This window comes from Misgurnus anguillicaudatus, chromosome 24 (assembly GCF_027580225.2).
Source record: "Misgurnus anguillicaudatus chromosome 24, ASM2758022v2, whole genome shotgun sequence".
NCBI lineage: Eukaryota > Metazoa > Chordata > Actinopteri > Cypriniformes > Cobitidae > Misgurnus > Misgurnus anguillicaudatus.
The window spans coordinates 18925034-18944133 of record NC_073360.2 but is presented as its reverse complement, the minus strand read 5'-3'; the positions used below and the strand labels follow the sequence as shown (position 1 = coordinate 18944133).

The 19100-nt window shown below is 38.9% G+C and overlaps 2 protein-coding genes across 5 annotated transcripts in view; both read left to right on the top strand.

The window, feature by feature from the left end:
- Positions 1 to 201, top strand: part of LOC129438835 (uncharacterized) — a 37166-nt gene extending 36965 nt beyond the window's left edge. Inside the window, 1 exon segment of the mRNA XM_073863348.1 lies at positions 40 to 201. Within this exon segment, the coding sequence (XP_073719449.1) occupies positions 40 to 80 (41 nt within the window). The 3' untranslated portion in view covers positions 81 to 201.
- Positions 202 to 11219: 11018 nt separating this feature from the next.
- The window catches only part of LOC129437958 (alpha-2-macroglobulin-like), a 68051-nt gene continuing 60170 nt past the window's right edge, over positions 11220 to 19100 (top strand). For all 4 annotated transcript variants that reach the window (XM_073862548.1, XM_073862547.1, XM_073862549.1 and 1 more), the window contains exons 1-14: positions 11220 to 11378; positions 11622 to 11802; positions 12081 to 12237; positions 13108 to 13160; positions 14381 to 14401; positions 16658 to 16823; positions 16921 to 17005; positions 17308 to 17413; positions 17499 to 17619; positions 17752 to 17861; positions 17931 to 18101; positions 18199 to 18423; positions 18540 to 18752; positions 18885 to 19034. In XM_073862548.1, the coding sequence (XP_073718649.1) occupies positions 11272 to 11378; positions 11622 to 11802; positions 12081 to 12237; positions 13108 to 13160; positions 14381 to 14401; positions 16658 to 16823; positions 16921 to 17005; positions 17308 to 17413; positions 17499 to 17619; positions 17752 to 17861; positions 17931 to 18101; positions 18199 to 18423; positions 18540 to 18752; positions 18885 to 19034 (1866 nt within the window). In that variant the 5' untranslated portion in view covers positions 11220 to 11271. The remainder of the gene's footprint in view (positions 11379 to 11621; positions 11803 to 12080; positions 12238 to 13107; positions 13161 to 14380; positions 14402 to 16657; positions 16824 to 16920; positions 17006 to 17307; positions 17414 to 17498; positions 17620 to 17751; positions 17862 to 17930; positions 18102 to 18198; positions 18424 to 18539; positions 18753 to 18884; positions 19035 to 19100) is intronic.

Here is a 19100-nt window from a genome sequence, read left to right as displayed (position 1 = left end):
ACTGTAGATTATCTGTGATACATTTTCTGTTTTCTTCAGGTGATCAGTCAGAGACCGAGTACTCCTTCCCATGTGAATAATGCAGATCATTGCCCCCTTGGATGAAGTTCAAGTTGAAACTAAAATTATATTTTATATTTTCAGTTTGTTTGTTCTTTATTTTAAGAAAAAATAAAGTATAACTACATGAAGGTGTTAAAAGTGTTTTGTTTGGGTTTTTTTGATCTACCACATCTTCCAAAACCCCAACCTCATGGGCCCAAACGTCAATAAATATCTGAAATCTGTTTTTGTTAATGTCTCAATGTCTAAAACTAATAACATGATCAAATCAAAGCATTTATGATTAATGAAGTGATAAATTCTACAATAAAATATTTAAATTGAGATAAGACATAAACTGTAAATCCTACAACCAAACCTAACCCTAAACCCAACATCTCGCAAGATTAAGCCATAGCTGTATCCCCTAACTGACAATTACCCGTTTATGTCCTTTCATCATACTAAAGTAAACTAGGCTTCTAACCACAGGTGGTCATGGTCAAAATTATTGGCATCCTTTGGTAAATATGAATATGAATTTTCTTTAATTAAAAAACATGAACACCAAGGAACATATTTTGAGCAAAGTTTGTAACCAAACCGTTTTTGACTCCATTGAGTTCCTTAGTGGGTAAAAATTATGCTTCTGTTTTCTGCTTGATTACAAAAATCTTCCTTTGTGTTCAGCAGAACAAAGAAATGTATACAGGTTTGTAACAACATTAGGTAAAAAATGACAAAATGTTCACGTGCTGCACTCTACTCCTGTATATGCCTCCCTCAACACTGCTGTAACTGCTCAATGCCTGTAGCGAGATGCCATGCTAACAGTGGGACTCTGCAAAATGTGTACGTCATACGAACGGCTCACGTGCCTGACACATGGCAGTGTCACCTAGTGACAACGTTAAATAATAAATGACTCAGGTCCCAGCCACAGAAACAAAACAGGCAGTCAATGTATGAATGCAAAAAAACTATTTATTAATAGGCCAGAAAGCATTAAATAGGAAATTCTTATGTAGGGGAAAGTTCATTAAAATAAAGCCTTTATAGCAAATGGAGGCGAGGTTAAGGTTCGGTGGCTTCTCTGCAGTTTCCTCCAAACAGTCAAGCAAATACGTCCAGAAAGTCACGGCAGTTGTAAAACCCACAGGAGAAAGTGACGATACTTTAAGCAGCAAACAGCGAGCGTTGAGGAAGATTCCGGGTAGCCAAGGCAGGCTTCGCAGCAGAACTGGGCCAAGACCACCAGCAGGACAATCCAGAAGCTAGAAGAGACCACCAAGAATAACCACCAGCACCACAGACAGCAGAGGTCACACTTGCACTGTAATACGACAAAATATAGTTACTGCCCTTTAATGCTGCCACTGGGACCACAGGAAAGGTATTGCAGAAGCTTCAGACAACCATAGCGAGTGTTGAGAGAGGTTCAAGGATAACCACAGTCTTCGGGACAACGCCACCCACTGGAACTACCAGATAGGTATTGCTGGGACTGGAAGCAAGGGACCACCATAAACACTAACACCACAGATAGCAAATGGACACGCATTCACAGTGCAGTAATAAAAATAGATTTACGACCCTTAAGGCAACATTAGAGAGCGTTGAGGGAGGTCTGAGGAGAATCACAGTCTTCAGGACGACGCCAGCCACTGGAAATACAAGATAGGTATTGCTGGGACTAAAAGCAAGCGACCACAATGAACACAAACACCACAGATAGTAAATGGACACACATTCATGTCACAGAGTGAGCAATGCAGGCGGAACAAAAGTTGGCGGACATAGTTCCGCCCGGATTGATTTTCGCAAGCACCATGCCGGCTCCGGCTGACTCCGGGCAAACTAAATCAAGGTTAATATCTAACAGGTGAGCGGAATGAATGAGGTGATGGATGATTGGCTTTCACAAGAAGAGGAGGCCCATAAATAGGGCAACGACACGTTAAGAAGGGAAGTTTTTATTCCGCTGGGAAGTTTTGATTCGGCTGTGAAGTGCTGCGGGCGAAGCATATCTTTGTGGAGGTTGGTGTGAGCAAAGCGGGCTGATCGTACACAAGGAGAGGATTTACGGGGATTATAGAATGGACACCAAGCGGACTTTAAGTTGAGATAAGCGAAAGATCATGAATGTGCAGTGTTGATATGGTTTCACTATGTGTCTTGGAGCAACTGGAGATGCCGAACATAGGTAACGAGAAAATCTGAAGAAGCGGAGGCGGAGTAATAGTGCATCTGCTGAGAGGTATTGTGACTTGCATCTAACAGTGTGGTATACCAAAACTCCTTCTGTGATCCACTGCTGTCCTTGTCTCTGCCCCGTCATTTTCTGAGTTCCGCCTGTGTACAGTAATCATGAATGCTTACGTACCACCCAGTCTGTTTTAGCCTCTGTGAGGTGTGGGAAAAGCGGAGGAAGCTCAGGATTGTGTCATCTATGCTTTCACGTGCTGCTCTCCAGCCCTCGTCGCCCGTGTATTCAGGACTTTGAGACCAGGCCGAAGTTGTGGTACTGACCTTAGTCACGTAAGTGTGAAGATTGCGGTGGGTGCTTTATTTGAAGTGAGTACATGTAGAATAAAACACGCTGTGCTGTTCTAATTGTCTGCCAGTAATCACGTCTTAGGCCGAGTCAAGAGCCCTATTCAAGAGGAGTCGAGTGGTGGGAGTGGACGTGCACAATCCAGAGACTCGTTTCATTCCCCACGCCTGTGTTATATGCTCACCGAAAATCTAGAGAAGTTGTCAAACATGAGTAAAGCTTTCTGCTGTTCACCTACAGGTCCGGAGCCAAGGGCTCGTGTCGATGTGAGATTGTTCTCATTTTCAAAGTGAAAGCATTGGGAAGTTGGCCTGTAAGCAGGACGCCGCATTCAGGAAGAAACCCACACTCACCTCCTCTCTCCGGTGTGCTTCGAGAAGTGTACGCCTTCTTGCCTATTGCAGGGACAGCTCAGTGTGTTCACCGACCGCCGTAAGTCCCGCTTACCAAACACTCACCTGTGTAAAGCCTTCTTGCCTGTTGCAGTGACAGCTCGATGTGTTCACCACCCGCCGTAAGTCCCGCTTACCAAGCACTCACCTGTGTGAAGCCTTCTTGCCTGTTGCAGTGACAGCTCAGTGTGTTCGCCGCCCGCCGTAAGTTAAGCTTACTAAGGATTCACTGTGATAACCTCTTAGCCTGCTAAAGCTATAGTCCAGTGTATGCATTGTTTGCAGGTGAAGTTGCTGCCAAAGTTAAAGGCCCCGTACACCTACCTGCTGCCCCAAGTAAATGCCCCATATATCTGCCTGCTGTCTAAGTTAAAGGCCCCATATATCTGCCTGCTGTTAACCCTCTGGGGTCCGACCATTTTGGGACACTGTAAGAGGTTCTGACATGCTCTTACATTGGTCTTTTTTCAGTTGCTTTAAAACATAATGAGAGAAGGATTGATTGACAGCTAGCAAACAAAGGCTCGCATAATGAGCTGCATAATGAGGCAGGAGGAAACTACAGTAAAGAATGTGAGGACAAATGTACATGTTTGTTTAAGGTTTATTAAGAAGTTAACAATATAATCAAAATAGAAATGAAGGTCAGTAGGACATTTTCAATTTATTTGGAAACGAACCCTATTCAAAAACTTAAATTGTATAAGAAACTGATAAACAACAGAGCTGTAAACTTCATGTGGCTCATGTTACCATATAACTTTATGTCCAAAGAGTGTGAATGTTTTTCCACTTCATAGTTTTGTACTAATTAGAGGGATGCAGACCTGTAAGAGAGTTATGAACAGCTGTCAGCATAAATTGTCCACAGAAATACCCTTACATACATAACTTATGGGTAAATGATAGCACTACATTCAGATAAACTATCATAAACTAAATTAGTATCTCAGATAAACATCTGCAATGATTAGTTATATAAAAAGCTGTTTTCAGATGACTGTTTTCAGATGCCCATCCCCTTATCGTCTAGCTTCTGTTTTAAACGCATTTCTGTAAGCGAGTATGAACTTTAAAAACACATCGCAAATGGCTGTGCGCGAGCTTGCGTCTCCGTGTAAACAACGCAGAGCTCATAATAAAACGGTGTCGCGTGTAAAGCGCAATGTATGGAATGCGTTGCATGTAAACAATATCATATTACAGCAGATCCCCCAGTGCAGCATTACTCAAAGTTGCCATGAAGGATATGAAAGTAAATAACTGTGTCTAACACTATACAGCATGTAGCAATGAAATCCGCCATTACGTGATCACGTGCATACTCGTTTGTAAATAAGCACGTAAACATGGAATCATATTACAGCACACACTTAAAAGATACAGCAGTGCAGCATTACTCAAAGTTGCCATGAAGGATACGAAAGTGAATAACTGTGTCTAACACTGTAACGTTACAGCATGTAACAATGAAATCTGCCATTAAGTGATCACGCGCCCTCGTTTGTAAACAATGCGAAAGTTTTTCAATCCGAAGTGTGCAGTCTGCTAAGGTTGCTTATGTAGGCTGAACTGCACAAGCCATAACATATTACACGATAGCAAATATAAATGAAGACAAATGACTTACAGTTTCTTCAGGAATATATCCTTCTCCATTGCGTCTTCCATTGTTCTTCTTCTTAGGTAACGTTAAAGATAAACGCTTCTCTTCCTCAATGTCCAGACATAAATGAAGATATTCCTCACGTGTGTATAGAGTTTATAATCCAAACATGCGGTAAAGTCTTTAAATCTGATAAAACTTTACGCTTTGTTTATTATTGTTGGAACTGCTCGTCTCTTCATTACCATGTCAACAGCCTGAGGGCGTGACCGCATTAGATATAATGAGCTCAGCCAGGAAAAACGGTACTCTCTTTACTTCAATGCAGATTATATAAACAGGAAATATTTGTTTTTGATTATAATTAGCTTGTTTAAAAGTAGACATTTTAGGCTTTCTTTGGATATGTGTATCATGTTTGTGTGACGAGTATTCGCAGAGTTTCAACTGATTTTTGTAACGTGATTTAAGAGACAGCTGGCGGAGACAGAAATGTCTGAATGCGCACCCTGTTTATTTTCTTTATTTGACAAAAACACAAAGATCTCTTGTTATTGTGAATGTACACTAATTAAAGAGGACCCTTCAGAGTTTCAAATGATGTCAAACACGTAAGTGTTTGATTATTAATGATGGAGTATTTTAAGTTGATTCTGCTATGATAAGGAGAAAACATGTCAAAACGCGTCCCCGCGTTTTTGGACCCCTGGGGGTTAAAGACCCGTATACATACTTACCTGCTGCCCCAAGTTGAAGGCCCTGTGCACCTACTTGCTGCCCAGGTTAAATGCTCCATAGATCTACCTGCCACCCCAAGTTAAGGCCCCATATACCTACCTGCTGCCCGAAGATAAAGCCCTCTCTACTTACCTGCTGTCCCAAGCTAGAGGCCTTGTACACCGGCCTGTTGTCAAAGTTAAAGGTCCTGTATACTTAACTACTGTTGAAGTGCAAGGCCCTGTATACCCACCTGCATGTCGGTTGGCCCTACACTGGAGTGGTAATAGCGATCCGCGTCTCCTCCTGGACTCCTATTGTGTCACAAACACAGAAGGATCAGTGGATGAACCCCCAGGGCCAAAGGTCGTAAGGAAGATACCGGCTGTCCCCTGGTCAAGTGAGGACAGAGAAAGCAGAACCACCTACCTGTGTGCACAAGGCCTAGCAAAGGGCATCCCCTCTTCTGCCCCCTTTGAGTTCTGGAGGACGAGCCTGGGCATCTGTGCCCAAATTCCCCAACCCCTCATCTGACTGCGGCAGTCTTTTTAGAGTTTTCTCTTTTAAATAAATAAATCTTGTTAAATTTTACATCCTCTTGTCTGTGTGTCATTGGGGTGTTTTGGGACCTCCATGGGGTGGAAACTGAGGGAGGAGCGTGACTCACGATAGGGGTGGTCCGCTCCTACCTGTGACATTCACACGGTGCAGTAGTAAAAATATATTTACGGCCCTTCAGGCAACATTAGAGCATTGAGGAAATCCAGATCCAGGGCTTCAGACTAACTTTTTTTCACTAGGAGCACAGTGGCCCCCAACTGAAAATTTTAGGGGCACAACCAGAAAATTTAGGGGCGCACACCGTAAATCAACATGCTAACCAAATCTACTAATTTCCACTGTATTACAAATAATTGGTTTAATAATGGATGCAGAAATCAGCACCATCGCTGATGAACCATGTCATCATGACAGTACAAATAGTAAACAGTTGAAACAGTGGAAGAAAAAGTCTTTACGGGTGACTATAGAGTGTCTGTTAGTTCAAAATGTATATTTAGCTCATCCTACCCAATGGTTATATTCACAGACACTGAAAAGACTGGATATGTGCATTAAACGTTAGGGTTTTGTTCTTCAGTTTCACTAGTGTGCTATCCATTAGCCAGTTATTTTCTCAGGTAGGTACAAATTCCTAATAATTCAAAGCCAGGGCTCCAGACTAACAAAACTGGCAAAAAAAGTAATTGTGAATGAATTTTGTATGACACCAGCATTCTCGTGTGTGTGTGTGTGTGTGTGTGTGTGTGTGTGTGTGTGTGTGTGTGTGTGTGTGTCTGTGTGTGTGTGTGCACACAGTGTTTCCCACAGGATTTTGAGATACTGTGGCAGTGATGATGTCACACGCCGATTAGCATATATGTGATGTCATTGTGTCGTGTTTTACTCTTTTATCCGTCACATTATATTGCATTTTAACACAACTAAATGCTATTTTTACATAGTTTCTGTTCTGTTATCTATAAAATAGTGACTAAACAGGACCCAGTAACGACCTACGACCCGGTAACTCTTTGTTTAATCCAATCAGCTCTTTCTTTAACTGCTGCTAAAAACGCGACATCGTCACAAAAAATCATCATACATTTACATTGAGGCTGTACTGATGTTGCTACTCTCATCAGTGTTGTTGTGTTATGAGCGCTTTTTTATTTTAAATACGAGTGGTGTTTTATTGTATATCCCGTTACCCATATAGTGCAGACAATTTGTTGCAAATTCAAAAATATGAGAGAATACACAGTTGCTGTTACTACAGAACATGTGCACGGGCATGCCGCATCATAGGTAGGGAGAGAGCTCGGACACAGACTCACATCAGAACGGGTATGTGTGGGAAAAACTACAGCTCACCTTTTGTTAAGTCACTCATGATGAACTTGATCAGCCGTCTTCTCTGTCAGAAACATCCGTGACTGTTGACGTTTACGCGAAAAAGAGAAAGTACACGGAGGAACATGGAGTTAAAACACTTTTCACTGTTATGTAAGAGAGGGTAGGGGGCCGGGGCGCGCGCTGTTGAGGCGCTGCACACAACGAGAGAGGGAGGATGGAGGTGCGCCGAGCGCTCGCTGCAATAATCCGTTTCAAATAGTAAAATACAAATCTAAATGGGAATCATGAAAAATCTATTTGTGGCGGCCAGTGTTGATTCTGTGTCGGCCGTAAAATTCAGTCGCACACTCTCGAATTTTTGGTCGCAGTCTGGAGCCCTGAGATCAGTACACTGGTGTTCAGCAAACGTCCTGGGAACCCAAACCTCCTTTGCAGAGCAGGAGTGTATTACACAATGGCAGCCAGGGACGTGCGCGGACATTTTGGGGGGCGGGGCTCAAGTGAAATAAAGGGCACTTGTCATAATTATGTTTTTTTTTCTTTTGTTAAACAAAAAGCATGTATATATTAACGCAATTCTGACTTCCTTTTTAAATAATTAATTTAAAAGGTAATTCATTTTATCTTCCTCAAACTCAAGCAATTGTTTCGTTTTCAAAAGATGTCTACAAAATAATCAGTTCACACAGAAACCATGTTCTCCTTAGCAGGCACGTGCACACATGATGTTAGACATCAAAGGGGGCTTGAGCACCTGCCCTTTTTATTCCTGGAGAGAAGTGCCCTTTTATTCTGGGGTGCTTTTTAAAAAAAATAATATGATCTTTATTCATATAACAACTGATGTCTGTCTGTTTCTTGTGTTTTTTACTTATTACTTATTTAATTTAACATGAATTTATTCAGGAATCATTTAAATGAGATTTAAACTCTTATAAAAAGAAAAATAGCACTATTTGTGGTACACAAACGGTTAACAAATGAGTCCCGCCTCCAAAGCTCACATCGCTAATATGATTGGCTTTATCTTTCCTAAGTCCCGCCTCTCTAACCTACTTCGCTTTATGATTGGTTTGTCTTTACTCGTGTATTGTAGGCTGCATTCGCGCTTGTAAGAAGCGCCAAAGCTCAACATGAAGGAGAAGCGATGTGCATGATTATGCAGGCAGGCTATCGTTAAGTGTGTGAGTAAGAAAGCATTCTTATATTAACAATTTTATGCACAAAATATGGGACACGTTGTTACACATAACGATTCAGGGACATTGTTTTCCACGGCAATCCCATATTAACCTAAAGAGTTGCAAACTTGTAACAGTATAGTAGCAATGCTGACATCGCTGGCACGCACGTCGAATTTCTGGGTTGAAGAATCTGTTTCAGCCCACGCAGTACTTTTAAATGTGTGTCATGCAATATCCACTTCTCGCCGCAAGGTTGTAGTATGTTTTTACTAAATACGACAATAAATAGGTCAAGTCCGACCAGCGGAAGCGTTTGATATTTTTAACTTTTAACTCAGAGGTGTTTTTAATTCACAGCAATTGTTTAAACATTTGTGTCAGTTTCAACCGGGCGGTGTGCTTCCACTAAGCTCTGGTCTCTAATGAAAGGTAGATGGACCCAAATAAATATCTTTTATCTTGGTCCTGAAACATTGTACTCTGAGTCTATGGTGGAGAGGGTATTTAAATAAACCGCAGAAATTTCGTAGTCGCGTATCTATTAATAGACGACAGTGAGCGTTCTGTCAGAACGTCCACTGCAGGTATCGTTCTAAAAACCATGGTTACCATGGGTCTGATGCACATTCCAACTAAAGTTTGATGCCCATTCCAACTAAAACAGTAAATGTTTATAATTTATTTTGAAAGTACTAACAAAAATCTACCTTCTGTTAAAATTTCATGCAAATATCTGATAAAATGAGAAAGTTACAAGCAAAAACTTGTGAATAAGCAGCATTTCGGTCACACACATTCCATAGACATATAACTTTTTCCCCCTGATTTCTAATATTAAAAATATCATAACTTTCTCAATACTTAACAGATTTTTACAATCCTTGTTTCTTTGCAAATGGGAATGTCTGCTCTGTCTAGTCATGTGATAAATTTAGAGTTTTGGGGTTTTTGAAAATTTTGTCATCATACCTAAGTATAGTCTATGTAAACAGACTGCTCATAAAATAATAAAGCACAAACAATAAAATAATTGCTAACTACAGTAGTAAGCTTTTTTTGTTTGCCTTTTTTGTAATGGCTGTTAAATAAGTATAATGTGTTATACTGGAGTGCTGGAGTAGATTGGGAAGAAATCTGATGGTTCAGTATTTTACTTGCCCAGTCAGAATCTGCACTGACATCACAAAAAAGTAAAATATAAAATACAAATAAAATAGGTCTTATCTATATTTGTTGTTTCTGACATGTGTAACCCTAATAAATATGAAACCTAAGATTAAAGGTGCCAAAGGATGTGTTGCCATAATATGTTAAATTGTTCTTTGACAATTACATAGAAGGTATGTGGCTTTATTAAGTGCAACTATTATCCAGAAACATTTTTACATGTCCATTTACAACCCTAGAATTTGTCATTTAAATGAAATGGTCTATTTTTGCCCTATTTGAAAGGGTCATGAATAATAATGTTGAGCTCTGCTCTGATTGGCTCTGCTCTGAGGCTCCTGACAGAAGCTTACATTAGTAAACAGACCTTATATTTTGAGCCCTTATCAGACAAAAATACAGATTTTGAGTAACGACTAATTGTTAACTAATAGAACTTCAGCTAATCGCTAGCGTATAGCATTTATTGGCATGTAGTGCTAACTCAGCAGTCACAACTTTGTTTTTAGCATTTTAACAAATTTGTAATTAATGTGTAATTAAATGTTTTTAAAACATGCACATTTGTGGTAATGGTTTCCTTTGCTGCTCTATAAACCTATAATACTGAGGGGACCATGGTGTCTGTGTGAGCTGATTGTTTTGTGGACATCTTTGGAAAATGAAACAATTGCGTGAGTAAGATAAATTAATTAACTTTTTTAATTAATTTTTTAAAAAGGAAGTCAGAATTGCGTTAATATATATATACTTTTTTGTTTAAAAAAAGAAGAAAAAAAAACATAATTATGAGAAGTGCCCTTTGTTTCACTTGAGCCCCTGCCCCTCAAAATGTCTGTGCACGTCCCTAAACCGGAGTATGAGGAGTAAACCAAAAAAAGGCCACTTGACCGGGACTCAAACAAGGGACCTTCTTGTACTGCACTGTTTAGTTATTATAATTATAAACTGCTTCATGTGCCGGATAAAAGTATTTGCCCACCTCTGGACTAAATTATAATGAATTAAAAGAAGGTTCACATCTTTACATAATGATTTACATAACTGAGTTGGGTATATTGGAGTCTTATGCACTGTATAGTTTTTTATTGCTGTATATTCTTTATTTTATTATAGTATCTGTTTACATGTGCAGGGCTCAACGCAAATAATTTTATTAATCGGGCCAGTGGTTCAGGTTTTCACTTGCCCTGCCAAATTTTTCACTGGCCCCAATAAAAAAATGTCAGTGTCACATATTAAATTTTTTTTTTTTCAAAAGTCAAATAACAGATATGTTCCAACGATTTAAGGTTCCCAACATTTCTGCTTTACCTGTAAACTGACAGCAAACTGTGCAAAATATTGCATTGTTTCTTTTGTCGCCAAGATGTTAAATAATATACATTGATGAAAAAATATTTTGTGACTGAGGGGTGAAGCACTGGCCCAATCGGGCAAGTGACAATACTTTTTACTGGCCCGAACATCTCTCATGCTTGCCCCGGGCCACCGGGCAGTCCTTTATGTTGAGCCCTGATGTGTGTAATATTAAAAAACTGTTGGTTAAATTCCCAAATTTAGGCATTTAGGTAATTTAGCATACATTGTCAAACTGAATAGACTTCATAGTTGAATGATTAATCGGATGGTCAATACAGATGTTTTTGAAGGACCTTCTACGGCATAAGAGTCCCTATAAAAGGCACAGTCCAAATTGACTAAACAAGCTGGATGATCGATCATCATTCTGTCATGATGGCTCTTACTGCTGGTTGTTTTTGGAAAGGACTCCTGCTGCTCTCTTTTCTCTTCATTTCTATAAATGGACAAAAAGAGCCGTAAGTCACTTTTAATTATCTCTGTGTTTGTTTTTATTCCATAGTTGTTCTGTTTTATTGCTGCCTGTCACATTTTTTTAATGCATGACAATAAATAAATATCTGAGACTATAGCAGACAAACTGTCTGTGATGGTTTGCATTAAAATTTCAGTATTTCTAAAATCTCTATAATTTATTATATCTTATTCAAATGCACATGACAGAATATGATATTTATCATATTTTTTTCATCTCTCGACAGCTCTTTCATGGTGACATTTCCTGCATTGATCCAGTCAGGATCTGAAGCTAAACTGTGTGCAAGTCTCCTGAAGCCCAATGAAAGTCTAGTAATGACCGTTCATCTAGTGAAGGATGACCAGATCACATTATTACTGCAGGAGAAAACAGATGAAGAGTTTCATCGCTGCTTCAACTTCAAGGTCTCACATCCAAACATGTGCAAGATAATAAACAAGATCATAATATGTGACCCTACCTGTGAAAACCCAGCTTAATTCATTTTTTTGTGATTGTTTTCTACATAAAATAATCTTACTGTACATACTTTCACATTCTGTGAAATTATAACATTGAAATCTTTAACACTGAGTCAGGTCATGTCAAACATGCCAAAATGTGATGCTCCTAAACTCATAATTAGATTACATCATCTTATTTCATTATTGTAAATTATGTGTTTGTGATTATTTCTCATCAGGCTCCATTAGTGGAAGGAGACTCAGTGCAGAAAATAAAGGCTGAAATTAAAGGGGAGTCTTTCAAGATGACTGAAGAGAGAAAAGTTATGTTTAGACATTACAATCCTTTGACCTTTATCCAGACTGATAAACCCATCTTTAATCCAGGACAAACCGGTGAGATGTTTCAAAGGTTAAAACTAGTAGATTGACACAGCAGAGCAGTTGTATGTTGTGTTTGTACAGAAGTTCAATATTGGCAGGGTTGCAAATTTCATACACAAATAAATAGAGTGTGGGTTTGAATGGGGTTTTAAAAAATAAAATGTGCCCAACTAGAGTACTCGTAGTAAATCTTGGCCATTTCCATTAGTGAATATTGGGACGTACCATATTTTACAAAACTTTAGGCCAATTTGCAGTTGGTAAAGAATGAACTAACATACAGTATTAAGCTTCACACTGTATCCTAAATTACAAATGATAAAAGCTGGGCAGTGGTTTAGTGTTTAGAGTCGGACATGTAACCTGAAGGTTGCCGGTTTGATTCCCAAAACTAGCAGGCTTTATGCCCAGTTCCTCCCCTGGTGCTGTATTGCTAGCTGCACACTGCTCTGTGTGTGTGTGTGTGTGCGTGTGTGTGTTTATACTTACTGGGATGGTTTAAATGCAGAAGTCATGTATGAGTTACTATGCATTGTCCATTAGATGTAACACATATATTGCTCTTCCATTGATCAAGAATGCCAAATGTAGAAACCTGTGATGGTGGTGAGTCTGAGATTGTGTAGAGATAAATATGACTGGAGATAATGATACAGGGTCTGTTCTTTGTTTTAGGGAAGCTTGCTGTCACATTCAAACATTTATATAGCCTATTCTGTGAAATTAATGTAATTTTAAAGAAAATCAAGTAAACTTGTATTTAGTCTTTGTGGCCAAACATCCATAAATAAATCATTTTAAATCTTTATAAAATTTAATTGGCAACAATCAGAAAGACAACATTTATCACAATAAAACATGTTTTTACTTCATTCTTTTTAGTACATTTCAGAGTTGTTACCGTGGATACAAATTTTGTACCCCTTGAACAACAGGTTTGAGATTTTTTACTTTTTAATAATTTTTTTTAAATTATTGACTTGTAAAGCAGCTTGTTTATATTTTTACTTATATCAAATCACAGACATACTGTAAATTGACAATTCTGTCCAACATTTTTTGCAAGTTTTTAATCATTTAAATATTTACTAGGGATGCACCTAGTGTTTGTCAACCGAAATTATTCGGCCTAAATTAACAAAAAAACTAATGAAAAGGCCAAATAAAATGTTCTGAACAGTGAGGTCTTTGATGACGCGATTGAATGTAACCAGCACAGAGTGAGAGACGCACAAATGCAGCACACATGTTGGTAAACCTTTTAAAGTGTCGCAGAGAGACGTGAAAACATACAGCACTGCAGGTTTCATTTATCATTTAAAATCAAGACATCCTGAACACCATCCAGTGTATGAGAAAAACACGGCAGTGGCCAACCTGAGTTTGAAACTAGTAAAACGCAAATGAACTTGGCAAGCAGGTATTTGCATCTGCTGGCACCACCCCATCGCGACAAGCAGCAGGTGCAATACCAAATCACTCTTTTCGCTTCAAAGCTAAAAATCTGAGGTCCCTTTGTGCCATTCACATTCCTGGGTCACTTAATACAGCGGCAGACGGGCTCTCATGAGCAGCACGCCTCAGAGAGTGCCAACTCTACTCAAAGACGATTCAGCTGATTTGGAAACGTTTCGGCAGGACGCAGATAGATCTGTTTGCTCATGTATCAAAAATACTGCCCATCCCTAGCTGAAACTTTACAGACACATTCTGGGTACCAGAGACTTTTTATAGTGCGGAAAACACCTAGGTTAGTGGCCCTTAAATGAATAGATTATTTTCATTCTGCACGGGAATAAAAGATGGGATTAATATCCACTTAGCCAAGACTCATTTATGTGGTTGAATGTAAATGGAAGAGTTTTAAGTCTAAGTATCTGATCAGAGAAGTGACCAGGTGTAAAAGGCCCTATAATGACTGCTGGAATGTTAAAAAAAATTCATTGTTAAAAATGTGAACTAAAGGACATTCTGAAAATGTAACTTGTACAATCGTAAGAAAAAGGGCAAAGTAATTATTAAAATTAAAAACAATTCGGTATTCATCTTTCAGCTGAGTTTTTCTTTTTATTCGCTCTCTGTCAAGAATTTTTATTTTGGTGTATCCCTAATATTTACAAACAATTTAATAACCATTTTGCTCTTTTGTTTACAGTACAGTACAGTGGTGCTTGAGGTAAGAATACAAAACCTCCTGTACAGTCATTCACGACAGACACAACTTAACCCTGTGAAAAGACTTAAAAGCAGCAATTTAAGCTAAATATCAAATTCCCTGACTTTTCCATGACTTTCGCTGACTAAAAAGCTGAATTTTTATGACCTATGTCTGAGATCCCGTGAGTCTGATAATGTTTTGTACACGGTCATGATTCTGCCCTCTTGTCATTGTTTTAGGCTACGTTTACACGTGGGCGTCTATTTCCATAAACAGACATTTCAACCTCTCTGGTTTCAAAAATAATATCGTGCACACATGTCAGTTTTCAGAAAAGTGTTCATTTACACGTACCCGTGCATATATGGCGTCAAGTGAAGCTCAAGCCCACGTAAGCCAATCACAGACAGGGCTGGTGGTGATGCGGACTGGTTCTTTGTGTTGGAGGTAGGAGTTGTTGCAGTAGGTGTTCGATGACGTGAAAGTACCGCGAGAGCGATTCGAAATTAGACCTCTAGTGTGATTTCTCAACTCGCTCTTGCAGTACATTGACATCATCCGTCTGTCGAACACGCATAAAATTGCTGACCTTTCTAGCACTCTGCTCCTCGACATAATGGATCAGCTGCGAGCTGCGAGCTCTGGTGCATACTCTGTGACGTTGCCTGCTTAAACATCCGTTTGTCTCAGTTTACATGCAACCGTGCAACCGAAGATTTTCAAGATCTCCTCTCTGGTCAGAGTTTTTAAAAACAATCGGTTTCAGAGGCAAGTTCTCCGTTGTAAACGAGGGGCACAAACAAAGGTAAATCTCTCAGTTTTTAAAAATAACCATGTACGTGTAAACAGGGCCTTATTACAGTCTTGAGGCAGGATCATGGCAGGCCCATGTTGTTTGTGCTTGTGTGGCTGAATCCGAAATCGCATACCTACTGTGTAGGTACTGAATTTCACTGAGTACCTACTTAACGTGCGCTAAGACAGTACATACTACGTACGTTCGTGTTAAGTATGGACAGCATCCGCCATGTTGACGTTATCGTGTGACCTTTGACGTAGTAGACTTGTTGGAGTTCATGCGGAACCACAAGAACCGACAGGAGATTGACATTGACACAATACCGCGAAAGCGACTCAAAATCAGACTTCTCCATATGATTTCGGGAATCGCTCTCATGGTACTGATTGATACTGAAGATTCGGACATACTACTCTGTTTCCCCTACTACATTTTCAGTAAGTAGGCGGTTTCGGACATTACTGAAGTACACGTGCCTCTAAATCTCGCGAGAAATAGTCCAAAATCCCGGTATTTCTCGCCTACCCATTTACGTATACTGAGGTTTCGGACATACTATTCGTTCGCCTACTGCTTTTTGCCTACTATATAGTATGGCAATATGCGGTTTCGGATTCAGCCTGTGTCTCCTCTCCTGACCCTGCCCCCTCGTTACCCTGTTAATCACCCAATCATTGTTTAAGTCTTGTCACCTGTTCCCCTCTTGATTTGTCATCCTTTTTAATGCCCTTGTGTTTGTTGTCCTGTGCTGATTTGTTTTGTGGCATACCTGTGCTACTCTGTGCCTTAGTTTTATTCGTGCCTATATCTGTTTTATCCTGTTTGTCTGTAAGTCTAATTAGTTGTTTAGTATATTGTTTAATGTTTTGTATATTAGTCTTGTTCCAGTCTCAGTTTAGTGTAAGTCTAGTTTATATCTGTCTTTCCCTTTTACCCCCCTCCCCCCTGTGGGTCTTTGTCTTGTTGTTTTTTATAACGTATTGTGTGTTCATCTGATCCTGCATCTGGGTTCTCACTCTCTCTCTCCAACGTGGAGATCATAACAAGACACTGAGTTTAATGCTTAAATGGGTGAAAAAAATAACAATGGCAATAAGCAGTTGTTTAAATTGTCTCACTTGAAATCAGTGGAGGCTTGTTAATATTTAAAGTGACAAAAAAAGAACATAAACAACAAGACAAAAATATTATAAAATTCCATGACTTTCAATGTCTGGAATGGACGTTTTAAAATTCCATGATTTTCCAAAAATTCCAGAACCAGTGGAACCCTGTAAAAGGGGTGTTTGCATATACTTTTGATAGGCTACTTTGAAGGGTTTGCCTAGTGCCCATCTGCCCCATTTATAAAGAATAAGTCACCAAAAGCTTGTATTTGCAAGTTTCGTGATGAAACTGTTAGAGATTTCTTCAGTAATAGTAAAGATTTGTGTAACTGTCTATAACCTCTGTGTTTTGTCTTTGATGTTAAACAGGACAGTGAAAATAACAGGATCGGTCAATGGACCAATATTTCCTCAACACGATGGATATTGCAGCGTTCTTATGACTTAAACCCTGAAGCCCGTGAGGGCAGGTACACACTAATTGCTTACATTGGTGAAAGAAGGATAACATCTTATTTTCAGGTGAAAAAATATGGTAAGTTATGGCCACTAACAATGTGCAATTGTTTGCTTGAGACAAAGTTTATAAATAGTCATAATAATCAGACTTCATTTAATTTTTGCCCTCTCAGTTTTGCCGAAGTTTGAAGTTACTATAAAAGCACCAGATAGTGTGAGTGTGGCGGATGAGAAAATGACTATTGAAGTTTGTGGAAAGTGAGTTTCACATAATATTTATATTTCACAAAATATTTCTGAAATTGCACTCTCTTAGAACGAATGTGTTAAAAACAACACATTAGTGTTGATTCTGGGACAACACAGTAAATGCGTTGTCCCAGAATTCCTCCATCTCTGTGTTATATTTTATTTTGCATCTTGTGTTATATTTTAACAGAAAATCAACCCAAAATGACACATAATGTGTTAACAGTTTACTGCCCAAAGATGTGTAAAAAAATAACACATCCTTTCTAAGAGTGTGTATTCTTATATAATTCACTTGCACTTTTTCACAGATACACTTATGGGCAGCCTGTCTCTGGAAAATCATGGATTAAAGTTTGCCGTCCTTCACATTGCTTCAGTGAAGACATTATAATCTGTTTTACTGAAACCGCTGAGGTTTGTGAGTATGCAGTACAAGAAGATGCATGTGATCTGTATTTAGTAGTCACTTTATTCTGTTTGTGTCTTTCATTAACATTAGATAAAGGAGACGGGCTGTGCCGTTCATTCTTTTAATGCATCGGCCTTCAGCAACATTACAATAAACAATCAACTGCAACATTATCTTAATGTTGATGTGAAAGTAACAGAAGAAGGAACAGGTGAGCTGTGACTGTAGAGATTTATTCACGCTTTTACAATGTACTGATCATCTTCATTTGTATTGTTGAAATAAACTGCTATTCAAAAGTCATTGAAATGTAAGATACACAGTAAGCATCTGTATTTAACAGAGACCACCATGACAAAATCAGAAACTGTATCCCTCACTTATGAAATTGGACGTTTGGCAATTACAGACCTACCCACGACATATAAACACGGATCAGTCATAAAAGGAAAAGTAAGTTTCTCTTTTTTTTACACTTATCAATAAATGCACAGATCTTTACTCCTGCTTGTTTTTTACCAGATCAAGGTTACAGATTTCAAAGGAACACCAATTCCAAACAAAGAGATTTATCTCTTCAAGGGGAGGCACTGGTCCCCAAATCTGCTCTTTAATCTCACTACAGATGACAATGGACTGGCAGCATTCTCACTTAATACATCTAGTCTGCCTGAAAGTGATCTTAATCTGATGGTATGATAGTTTGTGCTAATCCAGTTTTCTGTTGTTTAAAGTATTAAATTATTGACATGGATTTGATGGTTGTAATTTCTCATTTATTGTTGTCCAGGCAAGCGTATATCCAGGATTTTATATAAATACCTATGGCAAGCCTTACTTTTCTACAGATCAAAAAGGAGTTTCAATTTTCCACCACGCCACCCCATCATTTAGTGAACTGACTATAGACAATCTTAAGGAACCCTTAAAGTGTGATGCTGAGTTTACAGTAACCATTAAGTATCATTTCATTGGAGAAGCCATTGATAACTTCAACACTGACATTGTCTATATGGTGAGTATCAATACTACATGTTCATTATCAGTGTAGAGTTTCATAGGGATCTGTTTGACAGTATTAAGTGTCTGCACTGCTCAGTTTGTTAACAGTGTGTTGTGTGTTTGTTTCAGGTCTTGTCCAGAGGTGTGATAGTTCATCATGGATATGAGAAGGTTGAAGTGAAGACTTCAAATGGAGCAGCAAGTGGCACAATGTCATTCAAACTGTCTGTTAAAGCAGATTTGACTCCAGTAGTGCAGATACTTGCATACTGTGTTCTGCCCAGTGACAATGTAGTTGCTGCGAATAAAAACTTCAACACTGAAAAGTGTTTCAATAACAAGGTGTGAAACTTCAAAATATAACTTAGAATTACCTGTAATAAATTGTACTGGTTTGAATGTATATATTTTTAAGAGTAAAATGATGAATCCTATTTTTTACTGTGTGATCTTCATGTTGTGTTGTTGTTTCAGGTGTCTCTTCAGTTTTCTCCTGCTACAGCAGTTCCAGGTGAAGCAAACACAATACAGCTGTCAGCTCAGCCTGGTTCACTGTGTGCTCTCAGTGCTGTAGATAAAAGTGTTCACATCTTGGATACAGGAAAACGTCTGGATGTTGATAAGGTCTCACTCAATCTCATTCATACTGACTGTAGATAACTAGATGTAAAATATTTTTTATAAGGAAGA